The sequence below is a fragment of the Ambystoma mexicanum genome, chromosome 14, assembly GCF_040938575.1.
Source record: "Ambystoma mexicanum isolate Mex_15411 chromosome 14, UKY_AmexF1_1, whole genome shotgun sequence".
In the NCBI taxonomy this organism is placed as follows: Eukaryota; Metazoa; Chordata; class Amphibia; order Caudata; family Ambystomatidae; genus Ambystoma; species Ambystoma mexicanum.
In genome coordinates, this window is record NC_090940.1 from 613,765,743 (window position 1) to 613,784,922 (window position 19,180).

General features: G+C 47.4%; 1 protein-coding gene across 1 annotated transcript in view; it reads right to left on the reverse strand.

Moving 5' to 3' along the window:
- Nucleotides 1-19,180, reverse strand: part of VASH1 (vasohibin 1) — a 101,336-nt gene that overhangs the window by 36,453 nt on the left and 45,703 nt on the right. Inside the window, exons 3-6 of the mRNA XM_069638023.1 lie at nucleotides 13,923-13,979; nucleotides 6,902-6,976; nucleotides 4,364-4,745; nucleotides 3,434-3,546 (exon numbers count right to left, since the gene is read on the reverse strand). Of these exons, the coding sequence (XP_069494124.1) occupies nucleotides 3,434-3,546; nucleotides 4,364-4,745; nucleotides 6,902-6,976; nucleotides 13,923-13,979 (627 nt within the window). The remainder of the gene's footprint in view (nucleotides 1-3,433; nucleotides 3,547-4,363; nucleotides 4,746-6,901; nucleotides 6,977-13,922; nucleotides 13,980-19,180) is intronic.

Genomic DNA, 19,180 nt, shown 5'->3' on the forward strand with positions numbered 1-19,180 from the left:
ACCCGGGTTCTTGGACTTCCTCTTCCCCGAACCAGAGCGCTGGCTCATGGTTGATCGTGCCGGGGAAGTCGCGCCCTGCCTGGCAGCCGAGGAGCCTGAACTTTCGGCGCTCCCGGTGCCCGCGGACTCACGGTGCTTGGCCTTCTGTTGGGCCCCCGTCGCCAGGGCGCCCTCACAGGACTTAGAAGACCGCTCAGACTTTCTCCGCCTTCTCACCTGCTGTGCCCTTCTCCAGCCAGGCGGCGAGGCAGGAACGAAGATCTTGCTTGGTCCGTTCCGGCAGGTTCTTGCAGAACGCACAGTCCTTCTCCACGTGCGTCTTGTCCTCATGAAGGCAGTAGAGACATCTCAAATGCTCGTCATCCTTGAAAACATTGGATCCGGGCGTCGAGCTTCCCTTGTCCTGGGCCATGTCCGTTGAGGTAGGCCACAGATCATCTGGAATCCTCCAAGAAGCGTAACTCGATGAAAACTTCACCCTTGAGGGTCGTAGAAGAATTCCGAAACGGGTCCCCGTTATCGGAAGTAGAAACGGTGGAGCTTGAGGCTCGATTATCCGAAAAAATTAGAAATCTCCTGAAAAACGTGAAAACGCAGTAAAAGCTTGAGAGCTAAAAAACGAGGACTCCCAACACTTGAACGTGTGGTAAAAATCTAAAGATGGCTGCCAGGGGAGGGGCTTAGGTAGAGGGCAGTCATTGGCTGGGGGCAGTATGACCCAGAGATCAGTGATTGGTTACTACTAAGAAAGACAGATCAGAAACGAAACTGATACTGATTTTTTTCTTTACCAAGGATTCCCGGCCTGACGGGTAATATTCATGAGCATGTGAATCCATGCCAGACCCCATGCTGGAGAAAATTGTGAACTATGGTGGGGTGACAAACCTTAGTTGAGTGTCGGCGCTGGCTGGATCCTTGTGTCCAATGTTGGTAGTTAAGCTAACTTTTTGTCATCTAGTAATAGTCCAGTCATTAGGTATGTAGACATGGTGTTTTTTTGGTGTACGTTTACCAAAACCAGTCAATGTGGCATTGTGAGCCAAAAAGTGAAACAAAACAGCCGACGCACGTTTCAACCGAAGTCTTTTTCAAGGCAGGGATGTTATAATGGAGGGCTTCTGTTGGAGCTGTTGATTAGTCACCCGCGTTCGGATGCCATAAAAGTGGCTGAGTAGGCTGATCTTTGCCGGGATCGGCGAAGTGCTCCAGCCGCAGTCCTGTGGAAAGTGACTCACTCCATTATAATACCCCAGCCTTGAGAAAGACTTCGGTTGAAATGTGCATCGGCTGTTTTGTTTCACTTTTTGTCTCACAATGCCACATTGACACAGATCCAGCCAGCGCCCACACTCAACTAAGGTTTGTCACTCCCACCAAGCATCAATTACTCAGGTACCCTGAAGTTGGTTCCCGGACAAAACCATGTATCAGGGGACCATCAATCCCGAACCTACAACTCCACAATCTTTGAAACTTTAATTCTGAACTATGTTTGAAGCAAATGGTATAGGATTCAGAATAGATGATTTGCATCTGCCAGGAAACTGTGGGTCTATGTGGCAGGAGGGGATGGGGGGATATGGGGTGGGGGGACGGGGCAGAGATCTGTTATTTCCATTCTACTTCTATGCCAGTTTTGCACGCACACACGTTGTGAATAGTGAACCACCGCGCTCACCATCTCCCATGCTAATTATTGGCGGTCTTGGTGTTGGGTGGTATGTGTTTTCACTGTGCACAATTACTCTTATTTGTTGTACTCTGGACCTAGTGCACAGGCCCGAATTCTAGGTATATTTTTAAGACTTAAAAAAAAAACGACACTCTTGGATTTGCCTGATCAGATTTTCGAAATTGTTGCAGTATGTACGAGTTCCTGGCAACGGTTAAATGTGTGCCACAAATGTCGAAAATTAAAGTGCACAATTCAAAGACATACGTCACAATAGGGTGTCTTTGTGGGTCCATGGAAAAACGATAGGACAATAGCTCAAAATGCCCATGACTTCACCAAAGCTGGCATGATTGATTGGGTGTGTCCAGGTCTGTTTTCTCCGTGCAAAGCGTCAACCAACATGAACTACAGTGCTGCTAGGGCATATCTGGTGCCCGATAAAATTGTGTTTTACTACAGTGATGACTGAGGGTGTGGTTCTGTACCCCTATACCCTCTTCTCTATTCTCCCGTTGTTGGGCAGAGCGCAGGCGCTTGTTTGACTAACACAAGGGTGAACCGGCAAGGAGTGGGACAGAGAAGGAGGCCTACAAGGAAGCAGAAATCAATGCATGAGTGGCAGGCAGCCACACAGCCCATGGAGGGTGGCGCGGGAGCCATGCAACAGGGTCTACGGTTAGGAGAGTTAAAGCTGCAGCAATAGGCCAGAGGGGTGGGAAGCGGACCGGCAATGCAATGGGGGTGGCGGAGGGCATGAGGAAGTCCCCGTATAACAACGAATACACCTAAATGAAGTAAAGACACGATTGCAGCTGGGAACTTTGCCAACTTTTTGTATTTTGCCAACTTAGCTGCGCATTTTGAAGTGCTTTTTATGGAATCAACAGTTTGTGGGTAGGCTTGATAGAATGGTCACGCGTTCCCAAATTCTGTTCATGGAGGAACAATCCAACGAACGAATGGCTATAGAAGATCTGTGGCTGGGGAAGCGTGGGCACCAACATGGCATCCAGTGCGAAAGAAAGTGGCCGGGAAAAGGCCTGGGCTACAATGCTAGTATGTAGCACCTTCAAACAGATCAAAGCGGTCGATAATTTCCTAACGTGAACTAGTTTATCCTAACTGGTCACCATGGTATCAAGAAGCTTTCCTGCAAGCTAGCCGCTAGCAACGGGTTCCCAATCACATTCAAACAGCACTTTCCATGGGCAGGGATTGTTGATGTGTGTGGCACCTGGGTGTATCTGCACTTGTACTGTTACTATTTACTAACTGCTGTCCACACCAACTTGGAACTCCACTTGCCCTCGTCGGCCACTGCACCCCTGCTAGAACGCCCTTATACACCTGCCCCAATCCCTTAATTATTCTGGTAAACCATTAACAACACGCCCACCAGCATCCACTCCACCCCTCCCCTAAACTACCACTCCTGTATCTAGCAGGTCAGTGGGGGAAGCCTGTGATTGTAAAGTTGTACTCCGTTTTGTTGGAGAGCCCAGAACCAGAAGAGCTTCCAGGAGTGTCTGTTTTTCTTGTGAAAGTCCATCTATAGCACTTCATTTCCATTTCCAGTGGGAAATCAAGGATTACACCGGGACTAATAAGGAAGATCATCAGTGTCCATCAAGCAGGATTTGACCAATCAATGTCATTATTTGTAGCTTAAACCATCCCCAACTGTTAATTACGAAACCCATCTCGGAGACTAGTGTTGATTTGCAAGCATCACGGAACAGGGCTGCATTTGCTTACCGTCTCTCTCCGCGGCTGTTCCGGCGGTGGGGGCTGGACTGGTTTCGCTGTGGTGAAGACACTGACCCATCCTTCTTGCGGTCTTTGCTGGGTGATGGCGTGCCTTTGCTGATCTGCAGAAATATAATACAAGGCCATGGTTGGAAAGGTAGGGTTGTGGGAGTGACCAAGAATCACTCGTCCTTAGGAGCTACAAGACTCCCCGAGAACTCCATAATGCTAACGAGGGTGTTCAACCTAAGGCGTGTTGGGACCATAATTATGGTGAAAGGCACTATAACAAATGACAAAATGAGTGAGTGCTTCATTGCAGCACCCAGAGTGGCCTGGTGAAGGGTCAACACTAATCTGGAGCAGCATGCGTTCCATAACTAGGCACATGACCGTAAACATCTGGAGGCAGATGCACAACCCCTACCAACGGAGGCACGCAAGTAATCATCACCACACATGGATGCGCATCAAGGTTTCTCACAGGCTCCAGTGTATATCCTATCATCCCATATCCACACCCTCTATGTCCACCTTTCTACCAGCAATCATCCGCATTGTGGTCCACACCCACCATTCAGCGATACATCTACAGTCTCATGCCTTTTGATGTCCATCATCTGCATAGTCTCTCCTCCCAGCTCTGCCTCTAGCGTACTTGCTTTGCCGCTTCCTTCAAGTACCTGCTAGAGCCCATTCACTCTTTCCTCCAGGGTCAGTTTTTCATCCTCATGTCACAAACCTTTGACCATCACCCCCAGGTGATTACTTCTGATGATTTCTCTTGGCTTGCCAGTCTACCGCCTACCCACAAGACACTGGTGTAGCCCTTTAGCCTATTGTCGTGGGTAGCCCTGTTCTAACCTTACCCCCTGGCAATACCTCCCCATTCTCTTGATCTGCCCATCCCTCTCCTACCCGCAGGCCCCAGTAACGCACCTTCAGTCTCATGTCCCGGGCGTGGCGGTCCAACTCCTTCCTGAATTCCTCATTCCCCAGCTTGTCCAGATCCAGTACAGAATGCTTCCACTCGATCTGCTCCACGCTGTGGGGATCGTGCGATACGTACTGGCCGATCTTCACCTTCTTCAGGGTGTGCCAGCAGCGCCTGTAGGCCTCCTCGTACTCGGAGACCAGCTCTCCCAGCGTACGGAAGGCCAGAGGCTTGTACATGAGGTCATCACGCCGACTGATGCCCAGCGCACCGAAGCGTCCTGCACAGTGCACCCCGAGCACAATGTGGCGGAAGAAGTTCCCTGAGAAGTGGGTCTTGAAACTGATGGGGAAGCGCTCAAGTCCAGCAATGCTGTTGGTGAGGTAACTGCAGGTCAGATGGACAAGTTCAGGAAAAATACTTGAAGTGAAAAAACAACCACACCACCCATACCTAGATCTGAACAGTACCCCTACCTGCAAGACAGTTTTAAAAAGAAACCAACAAAGACATCAGGGCTGTTATTTATTCATTCTTATTGTGGCGGGTCAGAAAAAAACACTCCGATTTTCCATCTCACTGTTGATATTTATTAAATGAAATGTGAAACCTCCCTTCTGTCCCTATGCTGAAGGTGTTCCCTACCCAACAGAACCAACTTCGGTGCTAGTCAGTGGGAGTCCAAACCAAGTTCAGTCCAATGCCCAAACTAACTCTAACACTACAGAACAAAAGCACAGGTGAAGGACTCCCTTCTTCTGTGAGGTGGTTTTTCACCAAGTTCAGTTCAATAAAGTATCCTTAAGTAGTTCTTGGTAACTACTTTTATCAAATCACACATTTCTGATACTGGGTTCTTCAGGGCTTCAACCGTCTTTCACTCGGTTACTCTTTCTTCTGGTTCTCTTCTAGTTGCGTTTGCCCCCCTTCTTTCATGGGACAAGTGTATTCCTTTCTTTTCATTCAATGTCCGCTCTTTAACTTGACTGGGACGAGTTTGAGGGTTTCAGTATTGATTCTCTTTGTCCTTCTTATCTCGACTGGAATGAGTATGAGTGTTCCAGTAACGATCTTTGGGCCCCCTCCCGGATCTTCTGCTTTCCCGTTACCTGGATTGCTCAGAGATAATGTCACTGGGGTTCCTAACAGGCTGTGACCCTCTCTTTTGCTTGTCAGGTGGCTTCTAGTTTCTTCTGTATTGCACATACGGTTTCTCCGTTCTTTCTTCGATCAGTTCGCTCTGTGATAACTCAGTGGAAGTGGTATCAGTGTTGTTCATGGACCTCCTGGTCCACCACAACTTGCTTGCATCTCTCACTCAGGCTCAGGATGCTTCGTGTCCACCTCAGTTTGAGTCTCCTCTCCTTTTCAATGCTGGATGCTGCACTTGGGGTTTTCTCTAGCATCAGACGCTGCATGTTCAAGTTTCCCTCAGCGTACCTCTGCCAGCTGATTCGAAACTCCCTCTACCAATGTCTATGCCTCTACGTTTTATGACTCTGCTGTGGAGCTTCCCTGGCGCAATGTTGAAGTCCTTCTCCTCTGTTTGTTTCATACTCTATATTCTTCCAGTGGTTTTCTTTGTCTCAGTATCAGACGTTTTCCTTCATATGTATAATAAGAATGTTTGGAGCACAATAGCAGAGTTTGGTTTGTTCCTCTCATCTTTCTTCACTAGATGTTAGTGAAGGCGGGTTAGTGATTATGTTGCTATGGGAGTTCCTCATAAGAACGTAAGTCCTTGTCCCCAGAGGGATAGTCTCTCTTGGTGATGTCCTGCTTGCCGCTACCCCATGGGAGGGTATTGTGTACCGGGCTCACAGTGAAAGGCTCCCCCCTGGGGAGAGGTGACAGAATCCCATAATTCGTCTCAGTATTCAGGCTAAGGATTTGCCTTGTGTAGAGTTTTGACTATGGGGGAAGAGGGGCTGACAAAAGTCATGAAGGTGAAAAGGGTAGCGTGTGCCATTCACTGTGCTTTTTGGAGGGCCTGTCAAGTAACAATGGGCTCTTTGTGGATCGAGTCGGTGGTTAAACGCAGTGGGTCTCAACAGCTCGTGTCAGTGGTATCATCATCTCCAAAACAATGCGTTGCTGGGTCATGGAGAGAGTGCAAGAGATGGGGCAGAGTGAGAGTGGGGACGAACAGATGCGTTCTGCATCAGTCAGCAGGAATAAGGGCTAAAAGAGTGGGAGGGGGGCCTTGGGTACTTTGATCACCTTGTTCCCTGGGCATGTAGGCAATAGTGGGGGGAAGTGCAGGGGAGCTTTCGCCGTCTAGTTTAAAGGTGCTAAGGACAGCATCCCCTTTTGAAAAGGCCTAAGTATAACACCAGCACTATAAAAAGTAGTATCCTGATATAACCGGTTGCCCGCTTCCCTTTCCACTGCACCACTCTCCTGTCTGCCAGCTCCTCGCCATCTCTCAGAGGTTCTCTTCTCTCCTCCCCTCTTCTGCACTTTGTGGGGACTGAAAGATGGCATTAAACAAGCACATGAAATGGCATAACACGAACATCCCTCTGGAACACAAGAAAGGATACATTCCCAGGACCACCGCTTCCAGGCATTTGATTGGCAGGGCCTCTTTGGTCATCTCCTTGGCCAGGTCCATCAGCCTGCAAGAGAGAGGGGAGCAAATGAGAGGGAGAAGACAAAAGGCAAATATTTCTCTGGACTGTCCCCATCTATTAACGGATATCCATCAGATTAATGAGTGCAGCCTCCTGCACAAACCCACATGGGAGGGGAGGAGAAATTACTTCTACTGGGATATGAATGGTCACACCATGCTAGTAAAAGGTCCCAGAAACAGTTAAGTGAACACACAGCCTGGCACCTATAGAAACAGACCGCAGTGCAGCAGTGACACTCAGTGTCCAGCTGTGGTTTGGTATTAATTGTGGAACTTAAGGAAGCTTAGATGGATAAGCGGAGATGAATTGCACAGCTACATAAAGTGTTCCTAGCTGTGCTTGAAGATCAGCTGCAAGTCTGCGATGCAGCGAGTTGTGTCTCAGAGAGCATTCAACGGTGGTCCTTCACTGTGCAGCGTTACGCGCGCCCTAGCCCTGCCCTGTTCCCAAGAGGCTTGCCCCGACACTCGCAGATCTGCTCTGAAGCCACGTTATCGCGTGCACGAGCAACCCACGTTTCAACATGCAGAGACCTGAGACTCGGCAGGGGAACCTGAATACAGAAACCAAACCCTCCCATACTTGTTGCAGCTGTTCAAACTGGTGTATATGTCCTGCAATGCACAGAATTCGTTTTCTTAGTGTGATTCAATCAAAACTGCAAAGCCCAACTTTCATTTATTCGCTCAAATGGGTTTTTTACTGAATCACTTTAAGATAGGTTTCAAATGTAAAATGGTGGACATTCTTATGTTCCCATAATGCTCTTTGCTTCTATGCAAATCCCCAGGATTGGGTTCTATGAAGAGATACTGTATTGCGTGACCTAGCCTCGGCCCTGCCCCTTCAAGCATGAGACGGTTCCACCAGTAAAAGGTTTCCGATGTCCAGCACTGATCCTACAGAGCCCCCCCCCCTCTACTTCCGGAAGACATCCTCACAGTGTGTGCAGCAGAGGAACTGAAGCACATCGTTTGCCCCATTCCAGTCTAGACTAGTGAGAGGACCGCAGCAATCTGAGATGACTCCAATGGTCGCACCCACTTCACCACCGACAAAATAACCAACTCTGGCCAATCAGATAATAGCACTGAGGCCGAGCGTCCCGCCTTGATCAAGTGGAGAAGCGCCTTGAAGTTGCTGTAAAGAAACGCACAGCACTCCATAAAATCCCAGAGCCAGACCAGTAATACTCTGGGTGCATTCCTTCCTCAGGAAAAAGGCCCCACGCCAGGGTGCCAGGCCCGAAATTGATGCGAAAACCTAATATCTGTGCTAACTCCAGTTGCAGTTAACGCATACATCCAGAATGTGTGTTAGCAACCCCGAACGGACAAACGCATCCTCGGTTCAAGGCTCCACTGGCGCACATCACGCAACCGCTCGCTGACTCATTGCGGTGCGTAGCGTGAAGTAGTGGAACGGGCCTCCATGGATATCCACACTGCTTACAGGAGCAAAATGCATCTGCTGCTCTGTTCCGGCCGTGCTTTCTTTAGTCTAGCATGGCAGGCCAACGCTCAAACCCCCTCTGTACCCCTCATGATGCTTCCTGCCTGTACACAGCTTCCACGCATGCCAATAGTTGTTGTAAGGAGTATTATGGCCAATTAAATGGTCAGAGAGCCTAGTGTCTCCGGAGATGGCGGTTGTGATCTGCCTCGACTTTGGGATGTGTGTTGCAACAGTTGTGGGCCTTTCAGACTTGCCAGGCCTTACAGCCAGTCTCTGAATGGGGGACGGAAGGCTACTGGGTCTCTGTTGCCACTTCCCCTTCCAGGCATTAGAGGCTTACACACAGGTGCTCGGAAGAGTGTGTTCCTAAGACACATCAATGTAATCTCATCGCTTTACTACATGGATTAGAGGACAATTACACATTTCTGTGGGGAAATGCAAATAAGATTCAATGTTCTACTATCTAACTTATGGCTAACACAAACACTAAAGAACGTCTCTTTTTGCAAATACATATGTAACTTTTACAAAAGGTTCTTAAAGTGACTAGTGTGTGTTCCTGATACTGCAGTAATGGGACTTTGGATGTATGCTGGTGAGCTGTACTATGGTACTGTGCTATGGCCTAAAGTTGATACTGACAATCTCTGCGCACTGTCATCAGCATTCTTATGCATCCCGGACAAGGTATTGGACACGTTAAAGAATTTGAGACAGCGTCATATGGATGTCCTTGTAATCAATGTTTAGTCCATCCTGTTGTAGTGACAGGATGGATTTCTAATATACTATTAAGCTAGACTTTGATTGGTATCTAGATTGTAAGATGATTTTAAGCTAAAAGTTTAGCTGCACTATACCTTGTTTTACTATTTTATTTGGTCACTGTTTTCGTACATGTCTCTTGATTTTTATTTTAGTGGGGGCTGGTAATCCTTTTTAACCTGTTGCTTTGATGTTTGAGATGCTGTTAATTGGGATTCAGGTTTTGTGTTGCAGTTAGGTTCCTTAGAGTCTATGTGGCTCTTTTCAATGTTGGTGTTTTCTGGTTGGGGAAATCTATATATGATTGGGAGGGGTATCGGGGGTGGCTTGGGGTTTGTTAGTTCTTGTGGACGTTGGATCCATACTTCTGTAGGTGGGGGTGGGGGAGGGTTTTTGATCTTTATAAGTACAGTCTTTTTTTTTTATTTGATCTTTTGTTGTCTTCTCCTTTTCATTGCAATGCCGTCTGAGAGGGGTGACCAGTTGTCTGTTTCCTCGTGGAATATTAATGGTCTAAATAATCCGCTCAAGAGGCAAACGATTTTTAATTGTTTGAAAGATATGCACAGTGATGTACATTTTCTCCAAGAGACCCATTTACTGTTAGAGGATGCTAATATGCTGCGCAAAGGTTGGATTGGGGAATTTTTTGTCTCTTGCTATTCATCCAGGAGTAGGGGGGTAGCTATTTTGATTCGGAAGAACTCCCCAATTAAGGTTTTGAAATCTCGCACTGACAAAGAGGGTAGAGTCATCGTGCTCTTGGTGGAAGTTCAGGGAGTACAGTATATTCTTTGCAATGTTTATGCCCCTTCAGTGGATGATGGCACATTTTTTGGGACAGTGGCTCAAATGTTACAGGATTTTGCTTGTCAGAATGTTATTATGGGAGGCGACTTTAATTTGGTTATAGATAACGTCAAGGATCGCAGTGGGCCGCATAATGCTATCAGAAGAGACCCGACTTTTTGTTCCTTTAACTCACTTATTTCTGAATTTGCATTAGAAGACTGTTGGAGATTGCTTCATGGGGATTTGAGAGAATATACATTTTATTCTAGTTCTCATGGCTCACATTCTCGTATAGATATGTTTTTCTCAGCTGGTTCAGCAACCCTGAATTTGAAAAGCTGTGAGATTGGTTGTATTGCTGTCACTGACCATGCACCAGTGTTTATGAACGTAGATCTGCAGTTCGGTACTCCTAGATCGTTTTGTTGGAGAATGAACACCTCAATTCTTCGAGATGAAAAGATTGTGGAGAAAATCAGATCGGAGGCTGATCAGTTCGTTGTGGAAAACAGGACAGATGGTATGGCCATTGGGACAGTATGGGAGGCATTTAAATGTACAATGCGGGGCTTAATTCTAGGTTTGTCCAGTTGCAGGAAGAAATGTATGGTGGACATAAGTATGGATTTGGAACAAAGTATTAAGCAACTTTCACTGGAGATGATTAATGACTCTGGGAACATAGAAAAAAAGAGAAGATTGAGGGCACTACAGAGAGAACTGAATGAAACTTTGAAAATAAGGTCTGAGAAGGAGTTGTTTAAATTGAAATGTTCGTATTTTGAATATGGTGAAAAGTGCGATCGCTGGCTTGCCTATAGATTAAGACAACAGCAATCAGAAAGATCTATCACTTCTATTAATAGAGAGAATGGTCAGGTGACTTGTGATCCAAAACTGATTAATGAGACATTTAAGGAATACTATACGAAGCTGTATCAGAATGAGATGGGTGTCAATGGATTAAATGGTTCATTTTTGGAAGGATTGGAGATACCTGGAGTGAATGATTTGGAGAATGCAACGCTGAGTGAGGCTTTGACTGTGGATGAATTGAAAACTGCGATTGGGAAGTTGAACTCGGGCAAGTCTCCGGGTCCGGATGGTCTGCCTGCTGAATTTTATAAAATCTTACCTGATTCAGTGGTAGAACTTATGCGGGATATGTTCATAGAATCCAGGGTGGGAGGGTTGCTTCCTGCTTCTACTAGTCATGCCATTATATCGGTTTTTCTGAAAAAGGGTAAAGATGGTTGTTTGACTTCAAATTACCGTCCGATCAGTTTGATTAATACTGATAATAAGATCCTTGCGAAACTGTTGGCCCTTCGTTTGCAGAATCTTCTTGTGAAGTTAGTGCACACTAATCAATCGGGCTTTGTTCATGGCCGGAGGACATCTAGCAATATTAGGAACTTATTGTTGTTGATGGTACATGCACAGGATATGGATGATGATGTTGCGGTGCTTTCCTTGGACGCGGAGAAAGCGTTTGATCGTGTTGATTGGAACTATCTTTTTTCAGTATTGCGGGCTATGAATTTGGGAGAGGAGTTTATTTCATGGATCGTCTTGCTTTATGCTTGTCCGACTGCCGCTGTCAGAACTAATGGGCAATTGTCAGATTCCTTTGTGCTACGGAGGGGTACGAGACAGGGATGTCCTTTAGCCCCCCTGATATTTGTTTTGGCCATGGAACCTTTGGCGATTGCCTTAAGGAGTGATGTTGGGATACAGGGCCTGAGTTTTCATGGTGCTGACCAAAAGTTGTGGTTTTATGCGGATGACCTACTTTTGTTGTTACGGAATTTAACAATGTCCCTTCCGGCCTTGCTGAATGTTTTGGAAAGATTTCATGCGGTGGCTGGATTTAAGGTTAACTGGTCTAAATCTGAGGTGTTGCCAATTTCAGGATATTGTGACAAGAACTTGATTACTGGGATTGGGTTTCGATGGTGTGAAAGGAAACTGAAATACTTGGGTATATGGCTAACCCCACTGGTGGATGAGATGGTTGTGGTAAACATGAATGAGGTATGTACTGATTTGAAAATGAGCTTCCTGAGGTGGTCTTTGCTTCATTTGTCCCTATGGGGCAAGGTGAACGCTATCAAAATGAATGCAGCTCCAAAGGTTAATTTTGTTCTAGGTATGCTTCCGATGAAAATTGGTCAACATTACTGGAAAAAAATTGATGGTTTGTTGCAGTCATTCCTGTGGGATAATAAGCCGCCTAGGCTTAAATTGTGGAAACTTCAGTTGCCAGTAGAAAAAGGTGGTCTGGGTGTACCGAACTTCAGGGCATATCATTTAGCCTTTTCAAGTCATTTTATTGTGCCTTTTTTGATGGATTTGCCTGATAAATGGGTAATTGCAGAGGCAAGTATGTTGGGTCCGCTCCCTCCAAGGGCTATTCTCACGGCGACAAACAAGTCATGTAATAAATCGCCTTTGACGGTTTTTCTGAGAGAGACGTGGAGACAGGTTCATGAATTGTTGGGCTCGGTTGCTTCAAAGACCATTCACTCATCCATTTGGTTGAACCAATTGATTGCTATCGGGGGAAGGTCTTTATTCTGGCCGGATTGGTTTCTAGGCGGGGTGCTTTGGATTGAGGATGTTCTGGTGGAGGGAGGGTGGATTGGGGAACGTGAGTTACGGGCAAAGTTTCACATTGATAATTTCAGAACTGAAGACTTCAGGAAATTGAAAAGGTGTATCGGTGATGTGGCAGTGCTAGGAAGTTCAATGGTGAATCTCTATCTTATGGAGAGGGAGCCAGGTGGTTGTTCCATTGCTAGCAGGATATATAATTGTATTGTGTCTGCTTATAAGGAAAATTCAAATTTGAGAGATGAATGGGGAAGGAGGTTAGGGTGTGAGATATCGCCTGAGATGTGGTTGAATATGTGTGCAAATGTTAAACTCTGTGCAATTGATATGGTGGAACGGTCAAGACAGATAAAGATCCTCAACCGAGTGTTTTGGAGCCCGGAGCGAATGTTTAAGAGGGGGCTGATGGACTCGGATGAATGCTGGTGTTGTGGGAATGAACAGGGAAGTCTGGAACATCTGTTGTGGGAATGTGTGCGTGTACGGGGATTTTGGCACGATGTTTGTGGTGCCTGTCTGCATGTTTTGAATCTGGATGTTGAATTGGATTTTATGACAATGATTTTGGGAGGTGGAGATTTGCTGGATGATCTCTCTGTGTCACGGAAAAAGTTTTTACTCCGTGGAGCTGGTCTGGGTAAAAAGTTGGTCCTCAGGGGCTGGAAATCACGGAATGCGCCTTCTCTTGATGATTGGGTGGAGGGCATGTCTGCCCTTGCATCCATGGAAAGGGTGGTATACAAGAGGCAAGGGAAGTTGAGGTTATATGGAAAGGTGTGGGATGACTTTCTGGATATTTACTGATTTATTGCAAGTTATGTACATATAATATTCTGTTATTCTGTGTATTTTTGCTGAATATTTATTGTTCTGATTGTTTGATTGATTATATATGTGTAAATTTTATAAATAAACAAATAAAAAAAAAAGAAAGCAGGGCGACGTTGCTCCTGGATTGGGTTTGCATTCAGGCAGTACCTGGCAGCCAGCCAAGGGGTCAAGTGTGATGAGGGAGGGACAGACCCATAAGAACATTTCACTTGGGCAGAGGGGAATCTAGCAGAGCTGTGTCCTAAACATTAGGGGGCGCTGCAGGACATGTCTGGGAGCACAGATATACAGGCCATGGTATTTGAGAAGCAAATGGCGCTGCAGGCCAGGATCCGGCTGATTGAGCTCTGTTTTCTGCCAAGTAGTTCCATATTCTAAAGCACTGGACTATTGCTTTGTAGGAATGTCACTGGACGGTGTGCACATGGGCACCAACGGCCCGTTTCGTCGATATTTAAGGGGTACTCACCCAGTCAGAGGTCGGCTCTTCTTAATTTCAAAGAACTGTGTCCCGGTGTGATTGTATCTGCAGGAGAGAGTTAAGGGGTAACAGCAACAAACAGAATAAACTCTCCCATTGGTTCTCTACCGCCACTACCCAGCTCCCCGGCACAGTGCCCCCACAGAAGGCCCCCTCATTTAAGAGCAGCCCCCCCCCCCCCCCAACAGTTTTAGTCCCCTACATACACAACTCCGCCACCGACCGCTCCTGGTTTCCCCAATACAGTGCGCCCAGGCAAACAAGTGCCCCAGAAATGACACCCCAGAGGGGATAAGTTATATACACCCCCCACCACAGTTTCAACGTGCCATGTTCCTTCCTTCTTACAGCTCCATCTTCATTACATGACGTTACCCTCAGCCCCCATGACCACCCTTTTCCATTCCTCAATGTGAGGCAGCCCCTTTGAGGAGACGCCCAAGACTCCTAAACCAAAAGTTCTTTAAATCCGTTTTTATTATCTACTAACTGCCCAATGAAAAAGGGGGCTTGGGTAGGTCTTTAACCCCACAGCCTCTGTTTGGCCCCCTAGCCTTACAAGACACCAGCCTGTATCGAGGCAGTTCAGAGGCCATCTGCCACCTCGTTTCCAGAAACCTCTGATGATCTACCCGCAAGGGACCGTCTCTTAGCAGTTCCTCCATTTACCCGGCGCTCCATAGTCCAAAATTATGTTTTTCTGCTTATAGACTCGAACTCCTCGTGGGCTCTCTGCACTGGCCCACCTTCAGTTTTTGCAGCAGGAAGTTCGGCGCTCCCAGACACTAGACTTGCTGCACATAGATTCTTCATAGGCTCTATGGACTGGTCCACCTTCTGTTTTTGCAGCAGGAAGTTCGGTGCTCCCGAGACACTTGCTGCTCGTAGACTCCTCATGGGCTCTCTGCACTGGTCCACCTTCAGTTTTTGCAGCAGGAAGTACGGCTCTCCTGAGACACTTGCTACTCGTAGACTCCTCGTGGGCTCTCTGGAATGGTCCACCTTCAGTTTTTGCAGCAGGAAGTTCGGCGCTCCCAGACACTAGACTTGCTGCTCATAGATTCTTCATAGGCTCTATGGACTGGTCCACCTTCTGTTTTTGCAGCAGGAAGTTCGGTGCTCCCGAGACACTTGCTGCTCGTAGACTCCTCATGGGCTCTCTGCACTGGTCCACCTTCAGTTTTTGCAGCAGGAAGTACGGCTCTCCTGAGACACTTGCTACTCGTAGACTCCTCGTGGGCTCTCTGGAATGGTCCACCTTCAGTTTTTGCAGCAGGAAGTTCGGCGCTCCCGCGACACTTGCTGCTCGTAGACTCTTCATAGGCTCTCTGCACTGGTCCACCTTCTGTTTTTGCAGCAGGCAGTTCGGAAACAGGAAGAGCAAACGGATGTGCCTTCAAGTGCTGTTACGTTCCATCTGGACAACTGGGCCACAGGAGAGGCTTTGGCTTATGCAGATGCACCCCCTTTTCCTTGCTTTTTTGTTGCTTTGAACCTGTGCTTGTGGTTCTGATGAAGCCTTCGATTTGATTTTGTGCAGTGCCGGGTCATACCGCACCCTACTTCTATCCAACAATATCCAGGGGTCGGACTTGGAGCTATAGGATACTCCACCCACTCCTCCAAGTCCTGTAGCAACTACATCCCAACTCCTTAAGGGTGAAAGGGGGGGTTTTGTGGGGGGAGGGCAGAGTACCCTTTCGCTTCAGAATCGGAATTTTAATTCTCCAGGACCGGAAGCCAGGAGGACTTTAATAGAATGGACATTACTAAATACTTGTTCAAGATGTACCCTTTTCAGCGTTTATTAAATAAAGGGAAAAGTGGGGGAGAAGAATTCTCCACAGCCTTCAAGTTGGACTATCTCCTTCCCAGCTTTGCAAACTGTGGTGGCCTCTGTAGACGCCACACCCATTGACAGATGGGTGGAACCCTCGTGCAAGAAGTCTCGCACATCAGTGACAGCTGCCAATGTCCAGGAGTTGGTAGAGTGGTGGTTTAGGATGTAAAACTACTATACCTACACATGCCCACTATACCAACACAGCAGATGTTCCTCAATTTCGCCAACATTCAATCTAATTCAAAGCTCGCCCATTTCAGGTTGAGAACGCCTCCTCTGCTAATTGGCAAGGTTTTTGCTCCACTAGCAGGCCTACTGCACTTGGACAGCGTTCCAATACCCACCTGTTGGACAACTGACTGGTACAAAAGATCTCCTGAGAGTGCAGGGGTGGAAACCAAGAGGGTTTGGTCCCTGCTTGAGGAGTTTTTTTTAAATTAGAAACTACCAGAAAGGTTCAGTCCTTCATCAAAAAGATGGGCCCTCTGCAAATGGGGTGGGCTTTGGTTCTCTAGTGGCTCCAGGTCAAGAAAGATGACCTCCTGTGCTTGCATCCTCTCCTCGAGGAGAGCACCCTTTCAGAGTTGCCCCAGAACCTGGATCCTCCACGTACCCCGATTTTGACAAGTGATGCAAGCACCAGCAGTTGGATGCCACTTTGGGTTCTGTTGGCCACAAGGGGCTGCGCCCCACTCCCCAAATAGTATGCAAGATCCTCCAACTACAGGGCGCCTTCATCCATTCTCAAAGATCGTCTTTGGTTTCTTCATTCGCTACGGGGCTCAGCAGTCCCAATAAGACCTGACAATCTGAAGGTGAACAGGGTTGCACTTGTCGGCTCTGGTGGCTCAGTGCCTTTTCAATGAGACAGAGAGGCTGGGCAGGGGGGTGGGGGCTTCCTTTGTGGACTACTCATTTTCCCAGGCAAGGTTGCAAAAGGTCTTTCTAGGATTGGGTATTCCGAATGAGGAATCACGGAACTGATAACAGCAAGTAATTACAAAACTAATGAACGTATGCTGTGAACACATCCATGAGGTTTCTGACCAATTTAGAAGCCCTTTAAAAGAACATTATATTGAACGTGCAATTATTAAAATCTGCGCCAGTAGCTCTATTACCAAGATGACGATACTCTAGTCTAAACCCTTGAGATGATCATTGCAACATGATCATGAGAATGATCTGATATGAGAAAAAAGAAACACACTGCTGCATCTTTGACAGAGTATATGCGGGGCATTGCCCCGAATATCCTCCCTTCCCTCCCTCCCTCCAACAGTTGTATAGTGGAGATCACGTTGCTCACCCCAACCATCTGTGAGGCAATACACAGTGGGTAATTTGCCTCAGTCCTGTCGAGGGTTGGAACAACTAAAGGGCGGGAGATGTTCTGCCCTGTTTAAAACCAATCGAAACACGGGTTGACTGCTAGATCTCCTGTAATAAATACAGAGGACGCCCCTGTAAATAGGAAAGGGTGCAAGCGCATTATATTAATAAAATGGTATGATACACTGATATCATTAATGACACCATTTTTTGAACAAAAGAGATATTATAGGTATGTATGTTTGAAAGTGTATGAATGATGGGGCAAAGGCTATGAGCTTTTTTAGATATGGATATTGATTTTGCTCTGTAATTGTATGTGATGAAATAATATAATTTTTCTACGAATTAAGTAAAAAGAATTCAGAGTGCATTGTCATCTTTCATCTGTTGGTCCAGTTCTTACTGTAACCAGCAGCTCTACTTTGCTCTTCCTTTCTATAATTTGGTGGAAGATTCCATCTCTCCCACCTTGATCAGGGCTGTGCTGCCAGGAGTTCTCTTGAGTCAGTGCTTAACTTGTAAAACAGTAGGTGCATGGCCCTTCATTTGATTTTGGGCTGGCAGTGTTTGTTTGCACATTTCAGGTCCTCTATTATGCTCGGTATATTCTCATGCTTGAGCCTTGAGGACTAAGAAGAGGAGGAGGAATGAAGTGAAAATGATCTGATCATTTACCGAGTACTCTTCATTACACAGAGTCCTGCTCGTCCCGGTCCTAGCTGTAGGTTGTCGCCCACTGACCCGTGGGTGGGTGTATGATACAAGTGGGCAGCCTGGTGCCATCTCCTGTAGCCATGCTTCCAACCCTTTCCTGGTGCCATCTCCTGTAGCCATGCTTCCAACCCTTTCCTGGTTCCATCTCCTGTAGCCATGCTTCCAACCCTTTCCTGGTGCCATCTCCTGTAGCCATGCTTCCAACCCTTTCCTGGTGCCATCTCCTGTAGCCATGCTTCCAACCCTTTCCTGGTTCCATCTCCTGTAGCCATGCTTCCAACCCTTTCCTGGTGCCATCTTCTGTAGCCATGCTTCCAACCCTTTCCTGGTTCCATCTCCTGAGCCATGCTTCCAACCCTTTCCTGGTGCCATCTCCTGTAGCCATGCTTCCAACCCTTTCCTGGTTCCATCTCCTGAAGCCATGCTTCCAACCCTTTCCTGGTGCCATCTCCTGTAGCCATGTTTCCAACCCTTTCCTGGTGCCATCTCCTGTAGCCATGCTTCCAACCCTTTCCTGGTGCCATCTCCTGTAGCCATGCTTCCAACCCTTTCCTGGTGCCATCTCCTGTAGCCATGTTTCCAACCCTTTCCTGGTGCCATCTCCTGTAGCCATGCTTCCAACCCTTTGCTGGTGCCATCTCCTGTAGCCATGCTTCCCAACCCTTTCCTGGTGCCATCTCCTGTAGCCATGCTTCCAACCCTTTCCTGGTGCCATCTCCTGTAGCCATGCTTCCAACCCTTTCCTGGTGCCATCTCCTGTAGCCATGCTTCCCAACCCTTTCCTGGTGCCATCTCCTGTAGCCATGCTTCCAACCCTTTCCTGGTGCCATGTCCTGTAGCTATGCTTCCCAACCCTTTCCTGGTGCCATCTCCTGTAGCTATGCTTCCAACCCTTTCCTGGTGCCATCTCCTGTAGCCATGCTTCCAACCCTTTCCTGGTGCCATCTCCTGTAGCCATGCTTCCAACCCTTTCCTGGTGCCATCTTGTAGCTATGCTTCCCAACCCTTTCCTGGTGCCATCTCCTGTAGCCATGCTTCCCAACCCTTTCCTGGTGCCATCTCCTGTAGCCATGCTTCCAACCCTTTCCTGGTTCCATCTCCTGTAGCCATGCTTCCAACCCTTTCCTGGTGCCATCTCCTGTAGCCATGCTTCCAACCCTTTCCTGGTGCCATCTCCTGTAGCCATGCTTCCAACCCTTTCCTGGTTCCATCTCCTGTAGCCATGCTTCCAACCCTTTCCTGGTGCCATCTTCTGTAGCCATGCTTCCAACCCTTTCCTGGTTCCATCTCCTGAGCCATGCTTCCAACCCTTTCCTGGTGCCATCTCCTGTAGCCATGCTTCCAACCCTTTCCT